This window comes from Dromiciops gliroides, chromosome 6 (genome assembly GCF_019393635.1).
Source record: "Dromiciops gliroides isolate mDroGli1 chromosome 6, mDroGli1.pri, whole genome shotgun sequence".
Taxonomy (NCBI): domain Eukaryota; kingdom Metazoa; phylum Chordata; class Mammalia; order Microbiotheria; family Microbiotheriidae; genus Dromiciops; species Dromiciops gliroides.
The window spans coordinates 10,056,330-10,063,277 of NC_057866.1; the positions used below are offsets into that span (position 1 = coordinate 10,056,330).

Below are 6,948 nucleotides of genomic sequence, written 5' to 3' on the forward strand. Positions count from 1 at the left end.
GCAGGGCAGATAGCCTCTCGTCCTTGAGTGAAATTCAGAGAAAAGTGTGCTGAATCTGATTCAGAGGGCCTTGGTTTGAATCTTGGCTCTTCCCCTTTACTGCCTATATGACCGAGTCTCAGTTTCTTTAACTGTAAAATGGGGGGGGGGGGGAAATGCATGGTTTGTAACACTCATCTCTGAACTAGCCTAGGGGCAGGGAGGAGGCCAGAATGGCAGCCACAGTTTCCTAGATTGAATAATCTAGGTTTTGTTAACTGCTAAACCTTCTGGTCTCTTTGCTGCCCTGTGGCTCCGTCTCAGGGCTTCTAATTCCATCCTGAGTAGGGGAACCCACTGAGATTGTACCCCCTGTTCCTCCAAATTTCCCCCAAGAGTCAAACCAAACCCTAAACACGTCTCTTCTCCACTTTATTAAAGAAGGAACCAAGACCAACATTGTGGTGTCAAGGACAGGAGTTCTCACTAGGAGGGAAGAGGGAGGAGGGCAGCAGCAATGCCAGCCTGGAGCCAGGAAGGGCAGTCGCCCCCGCACAGGGGCATCTGCGGAGAGGGGCCATCAGGCTGGTCCTGGCTGAGTGTTATCCTACTGACTGCCAGGAAGCAGGAAAGGCAGCGGCAGCCAGCTCTGGCATGACTGTGGGAAGGAGAAGGGAGAGTCAGGAGTGGGCCCGGCCGAGGGGGAGAAGGAACTACAAAAACCAGGGAGGGAGAGTAGACCCAAAGACTAGCCTCTGAGTCACTCTCCCTTCCTCCTGGAAATCTCATAAGCATTTACAAAAGCACTCTATGTGGCTGTGCTGGTGGGATAATGAGGTCCATGGTCAGTGTTCCGGGGAAACCCACACCCAGGCATGTACAACCTCACAAAACACCAAGTAAAGGGGCCGGGGAGGACTCCCAGGAGGAGCAGCCTCCAGGAGGAGCACTGCAGGATGCCAGAGATTCTGCAAAGCACCAACATCCTCAATGAGAAGAGATGCTGTGTAGGAGCTAGTGGGCCAGAACAGAGAGCTCAGAGGATCCAGATTGTGGGAGGCTTTGAACACAAGACAGGTACTGTCTCCTAGAGGCCAGAGGCAGCCATTGAAGCCTCTTGAGCTGAGGAGAGGCAGGGTGACACCTGTACTCCTCCCATCCCCCCTCCTTTTCTCTTTCCCAAACCAAGATTCCCCCTGCCCCACCCCGACCCACCCCACCCCTTCCCTCTTGGTCTCTTCTCCACACTCACTCTGCAAAGTGTAGCTTCCAGGTTCTAGGTGCAGCATTGGAGGGAGAACAAGGAAGAATTTCCTGGGCCAAGGGGCCAAGGAAAGAGTGGGAAGGGACTGAACTGGAGGAGGCTGTTTGGGGGACTGCTGCTGTTTAAAGGGGTTCTGTTTGGGGGAAAGCTGTTTGGGAGGAAACGGGGAACAGCCCCACTGGACCCAGCAGCCACAGACGGAGCAGCCCAGTGGAGAGAGACTGGAGATCCCTGGCATAACGGCAGGATGGTTCTGGTCCCCCTGGGGAGAGCCTCGACGAGCCCCCCCATGGTGGGCAGGCCGTTCCCTGGTCCAGGCCCAATGGGATGGTTCCTTTGCCATGGCCTGCAAGAAGACAAGATCAGTAGCCTTCTGGGAGGGATCAGAGGCCCATGGCCTAAGCCTCAGTTTCCCCAAGTAGAAAATGGAGTTAGACTACATTTCCAGGGTCCCTCCCAGTTCCGGTACCTCACGATTCCCTCACCTCTTCACAACAGTGCCGGCTCACAGCTGCCCGGTAGCCCATCCGTGCCCACAGCTGATCCCTCTGACGCAGGAAGCTGGGCACAAGCTTCCGCCAGCCCCTGCCCAGGGCCCAGGGCAAAATCTCATACTTGGGGTCCTCTCTGTCTTCCTCCATGTCATTAGCTAGATACCTGAGGTACCCACCAAGGGTCACAGGGTCAGAGAATAAAGCATGATATTAATGTGGCCTTTAAACGTCCCCTTTGCTGGTCTCCTCCCCCACACCAGTCCCATCCCCCCTCCCTCCCCACACACTCTCCCCTTACTCACAGGGCTAAGAAGAGGTTGCTATGGGTATATTCACTGAGCTGTAGGCCAGCTCTTTGGAAATAAATAAGGACCATCGCCAAGAGATACTGCAGAGAGACAGAAAGAGGAAAACAGCCATCCCCATTAGTCCTCCTGGTGCCTGGACAGTCTGGGCCAGAGGCAGCGCCATCCCAGCCTAGGGCTGGTCCAGCCTCAGGGCCCTCAGCTGCCCAGTCCAGCCCAGAGAAGCAGCGTCCCTTAGAAAGAGCCCTTCCCCTCAGACCTCACCCAGGTAATCTCCCCCCCAGGACAGGCAGGGCCAGTTCTCTTTGGTTCTTTTTTATTCCTGCTGCAGGGCATACAGCAGGTGCTCAACCATGCCCAATCAAGGAAGTCCCTTTGCCACTGAGAGACCAGAGTGTCAAAGCCAAAGCCTGGACTGCCACTGGTATCTCTGCACTGGGGCCACAGACTTGATGCTCCCTGAATGCCAGCAGGTGCCTGCCTCAATTCTCTCTCAGCCTCGCTGCCTTTTGTGTTTTACATGGGAATAGATGGGGGAGGAGGAGGTGGCCGTAGCACCTACAGGTGTCCCTGCTAATTCATTGAGTCCTGAACCCCAATTCTTCCACAGAGCCCAGGCCTCAACACAGCTACAGCAGCATAAATACACGCACCTTATCAGAGATCTGAAAGCACCGGTCAGTGGCAAAGAATTGCTGCAGGTAGCTGTCCTCTGCGGAAGGGGAGGCAGGGAGAAAAGAATAGTCAGCCCCCTCCCAAGGTGAATATCTCCTCCTCCCCCACACAGATAAGAGTGTATTCAGTCCTGGGTGAAGATGGATCGAAGAGAAAAATGAGATTAAGCCCGGTCTTTGGCCAGTGGGGAAAGTTGTGACCCAGTTATTGCCTCCCCCCCCATACCCTGTCCTTCCTAGCGGACCCCTGGGACCAGCCCAAGGGGACAGCCCCACCCCCTCTCACCTAGAAGGTTAAGGAAGGCAAGAACTTCCTGGCGCTGGCGGGAGGGGAGGTTCCCGGTGCCAGCCCACACCCCTGGCTTCACCCAGCTGGTGACCGCAGGAAGGGCAGCAGCGGAGTCCTGGCTTCGGTTCATCAGACTTATCATTGTGGCGAGAGGGAGGGAAGGAAGAAGGGAAATGGGGGACAGCACCTGTTCACAAGAGGAGGCAGAACCCAAGCCTCAGCCTCTCCTCTGGGTCTAGCGGGGAAAGGGTTGGTGAGAAGGAACAAGGCTAGGGGGGGAGAGATCAGCTGAACCCCTGGGGCTAGAGGGAGGGGCGTGCCGAGCCTAACCTGAGGGTGGGGTCTAGGTTCTGAGGGGCTACACACTCCTCTCTCCAGAAGCTTCACCCCCAGAACCAACAGAAAAAGCTTTCTTTGTACCTGCAAAGCCATCCTTCTCCAGCCTCACCATTGCGGGGGGGGGGGGGGGGGGAGGGGGAGGTTAAGGACAGAACCCCCTCCCTCCCCACTCCCCCCCATGCGCTCCCAGGAAGAGGACAGAAACAAGCTAACTCACCTGAACCAGGTGATTACCCACAGCTTATCCCTCCCCCACCCCCACCTCCTGTCTATAAGGGCTCAGCCCCACCCCACGCCCACCCCTCCACAGGCAGGCCCAGCCACCAATCAATCCCTCCAAGGTTCCTACCCATCTTCCTGGAGGGACTTTTCCCTCCTCTTTCTCACTCCAGCCCTTTGGAGCAATGGACTGGGGCTCGGTCTCGGGCAGGGCTGGCAGTTCATCTAACTGAAGGGTACCCACCTAGAGGAGGCCAAACCTAGCAGGCTGTTACCAAGGTCCCAAGGGCTAAGGGAGGCTTGGAACCAAGCCCCTAGACCTCTAGTGGCTTTGACTTGGCTGGATAGGGTAGGACTCTACCTCTTTATCCTCCCTCTTCCTGCTCACCTCCACCCCCCAACCTTAGATCAACTCCCCAGGTTGGGAACGGCAGGGTGCGAGATGGATGAAGTCAGCCTGGGGGCGATCCTTAGGACCTCGAACCAGATGGACCTGGATTCAAAATCAGCCTCAGATACTTGCTCACTGTGGTGACCTTGGGCAAGTCACTTAACCTCTTGGTCTCAGTTTCCTCATTGGTAAAAAAGCACCTACCTCATGGGGTTATTGTGAGAATCAAACAAAAGTAAGTATTTTTGGTGAACTTTTAAATGCTAGCAACTAATATTAGAGAAGGGGAGCTCTGAAGTTATTGAGTCCAACCCTCTCATTTTTTACAAATGAGGAAACTGAGCTTCAAAATGATTTCTCATCCAGCTCCATAGAGTCAGACAGCTAGGTGTGGATAGAGTACCGGTCCTGGAGTAAGGAGGACCTGGGTTCAGATTTGGCCTCAGACACTGGCTGTGTCACTCTGGGTAGGTCACTTAACCCTGATTGAGAGGGAGAGGGCACTCACAAGCACTGGGGACACAAATACAAGCCAACAAGACGCCACCTGGCCTCAAGGAACTTACCCTCCAGTAAGGGAAGACAACAATAACTGAGAACTAAAATGCAAAGATCTCTGAAGACCAGAGGAAGCAATTAGGGGCGTTTAGGAGAAGAGAGGACCCAGGAGAGACAGGAGAGGAGCTGCCTTGAGTGTCTGAGAGACCACCCTGGGGTGGGGGGCCTGGAATAATGGGTTTATTTAGGATATTTTAGAGGGCAGGATCAGGAACAATGACTGGGAATTTCAAAGAAGCAAATGAAGCCTTGAGGTTAGGGGAAAAAAAACCCAAACCAAACAACTTAATAATTAGGGATTAATTAATCCCCAAATTAGAATGGGCTGCCTTGGGGGGGTAGTAGGTTCTCTCAGACATGAAGGTCTGCAAGCAAATGCCTCCTGATCTGGAACAGTGGGCATCCTTAGAATCTCCAGCTTCCTTCAAAGCCCGGCTCGGGAGCCAACCTGCAGAAGGCCTTTCCTCACCCACTTGCTAGAAATTTCTACCTTTTTACTTCTCCTCATAGATTTTTCTCTTCATTTCTCCTCATATATTTTATTCTAGCTTTCTTTCTTTCTTTCTTTTTTAAACAAGCTTTGGCCAGTTTATTAAAGAATACTTTTGTACAGTTTACTTTTCACTGGTCTGTTCTGGCATGCTTCTAATGATATCAGAATCACCTCAGCGTACAAACTCTGTAGTACTTCCCACATGCTGTACCCACTTCAATATTGTTGCCACTGGAGCGATGGACGCCAGTTTTGGCCAACATAGTGTAATATTCAATCTCTGATTTCCTCAAGGCTGGGCAGGTGTTGGCCAAGATGACCAACTTGGTTTTGCCTTGTCTGATCATTTTCAGGGTCTCTTTGTAGCCTAGCACGTATTTGCCGCTTTTCATCACCAGCTGGAGCCTCGAACTGATGGACTTTTTCATCTTCTTTGCGGCCACCATCTTCCTGCCTGCGGTGAGGGAGGACCCTCAGCCAGAAACCTGCTGCCAAGATGGCCGGCTCTAGCCTTATTTCTATTCACTCATATATACTTTGACCCTCCCCCGTAGAATATAAGCTGGGAGTGGGTTAGGGACAGAAAAGGTTGTCGGATTTCCCTTGGTCCAGCACTTAGTATGATGAGTAGTGTCTACCTTACACTCTAGAAGGCTTGGGCCTAAAGACTTGGATTGGAATTCCACCTAAGGCACTTAACCTTGGCTAAGTTACTTCTTTTTTTTTTTTTGCAGGGCAGTGGGGGTTAAGTGACTTGCCCAAGGTCACACAGCTAGTAAGTGTCAAGTGTCTGAGGCCGGATTTGAACTCAGGTCCTCCTGAATCCAGGGCCGGTGCTCTATCCACTGCGCCACCTAGCTGCCCCCTGGCTAAGTTACTTCTGTTCTGGGCCTCAATTTCCTCAATGAGGGGGTGGCACGATGATAGGATGTAAATTCTTTGAGAGCTTTTTTTTGTCCCAGTACCTAGCACCCAGCAGGTACTGGGACAAACGTTTATTGATTGGTTGGTTAGTCAGTTCATTGAATGATTACAACTCTGTATACAGAGCCAGAAAAGAAAGGAAAATGAAGAGAAGAGAAGAAAAGAGAAGAGAAGAGAAGAGAAGAGAAGAGAAGAGAAGAGAAGAGAAGAGAAGAGAAGAGAAGAGAAGAGAAGAGAAGAGAAGAGAAGAGAAGAGAAGAGAAGAGAAGAACCCAAGTTCTGGGTAATTATAACAACAACACTTGGCCCTGAGGAAGAGTTAAGAAAATGTCTCCCTCCATTCTTGGAAGAGTTGCACACTTTAGACATGTTATACAGATTGTCAGACATAGGTTTTACTGAAATATTTGAAGAGTGCCCAGCATCGAGCCTGGAACATTGTAGGCACTTAATAAATGTTTGTCCCCTTCCCCCCTCTTCCTTTCCCTAATTATGGGATCATGGATCTTGAGTTGGAAAGGACCCCAGAAAACATCTTAGGGCAACCCATTCCCTTTACAAAGCAGCTAGGTGGTGCAGTGGAAAGAGCACTGGGTTTTGGAATTAGGAAGACTCATCTTCCTGAGTTCAAATCCAGCCTCAGACACTTATTAGCTGTATGACTCTGGGCAAGTCCCTTAACCCTGTTGGCCTCATCTGTAAAATGAGCTGGAGAAGGCGATGGCAAACCGCTGCAGTCTCTTTGCCAAGAAGAGAGTCCGACGTGATTGAACAACTTTTTACAGCAAGGAAACCAAAGGGTTAGTTTTGCTGCACTGTTTCCCCTCTCTCCCTTTCTTTTTAAAGCGTTGGAGGGCATGGCTCTCACCTGGCAGGAAGGGATCGGCCCCTCATCAGCTCCCAGGGGTTCAGTTGCCCTCTCCACAAAAGGGACTTCTGCATCTAGCCAGAGTCTCTCTCCTGAGCTTCAGGCCACCATCACTAACTGCCCATTAGACCATCCCACAGGATGCCCCATA

The 6,948-nt window shown here is 52.0% G+C and overlaps 2 protein-coding genes across 2 annotated transcripts; both read right to left on the reverse strand.

The window, feature by feature from the left end:
• Positions 1–506: 506 nt before the first annotated feature.
• On the reverse strand, positions 507–3,147 carry SPDYC (speedy/RINGO cell cycle regulator family member C). The gene is made up of 6 exons (XM_043969811.1): positions 3,003–3,147; positions 2,696–2,754; positions 2,040–2,125; positions 1,729–1,900; positions 1,232–1,589; positions 507–637 (listed from the first exon to the last, which is right to left on the reverse strand). Exons 1-6 carry the CDS (start codon positions 3,145–3,147, stop codon positions 582–584), a joined length of 876 nt encoding a protein of 291 aa, XP_043825746.1. The 3' UTR covers positions 507–581.
• Positions 3,148–5,172: 2,025 nt separating this feature from the next.
• On the reverse strand, positions 5,173–5,451 carry LOC122732939 (60S ribosomal protein L30-like). Its single transcript, XM_043973378.1, has one exon. The coding sequence runs from the start codon at positions 5,449–5,451 to the stop codon at positions 5,173–5,175; it is 279 nt and encodes a 92-aa protein (XP_043829313.1).
• Positions 5,452–6,948: the final 1,497 nt, after the last annotated feature.

Bases quoted from the DNA above. Each gene is read 5' to 3' on its own strand.
- LOC122732939 (XM_043973378.1), bottom strand. From the start codon at position 5,451: ATGGTGGCCGCAAAGAAGATGAAAAAGTCCATCAGTTCGAGGCTCCAG.
- SPDYC (XM_043969811.1), bottom strand. From the start codon at position 3,147: ATGATAAGTCTGATGAACCGAAGCCAGGACTCCGCTGCTGCCCTTCCT. The intron at 2,126-2,695 runs GTGCGTGTATTT...GTCTCTCTGCAG, and splicing joins GCTTTCAGATCTCTGATAAG to TATCTCTTGGCGATGGTCCT. The intron at 1,901-2,039 runs GTGAGTAAGGGG...TGGGTACCTCAG, and splicing joins AGCAACCTCTTCTTAGCCCT to GTATCTAGCTAATGACATGG.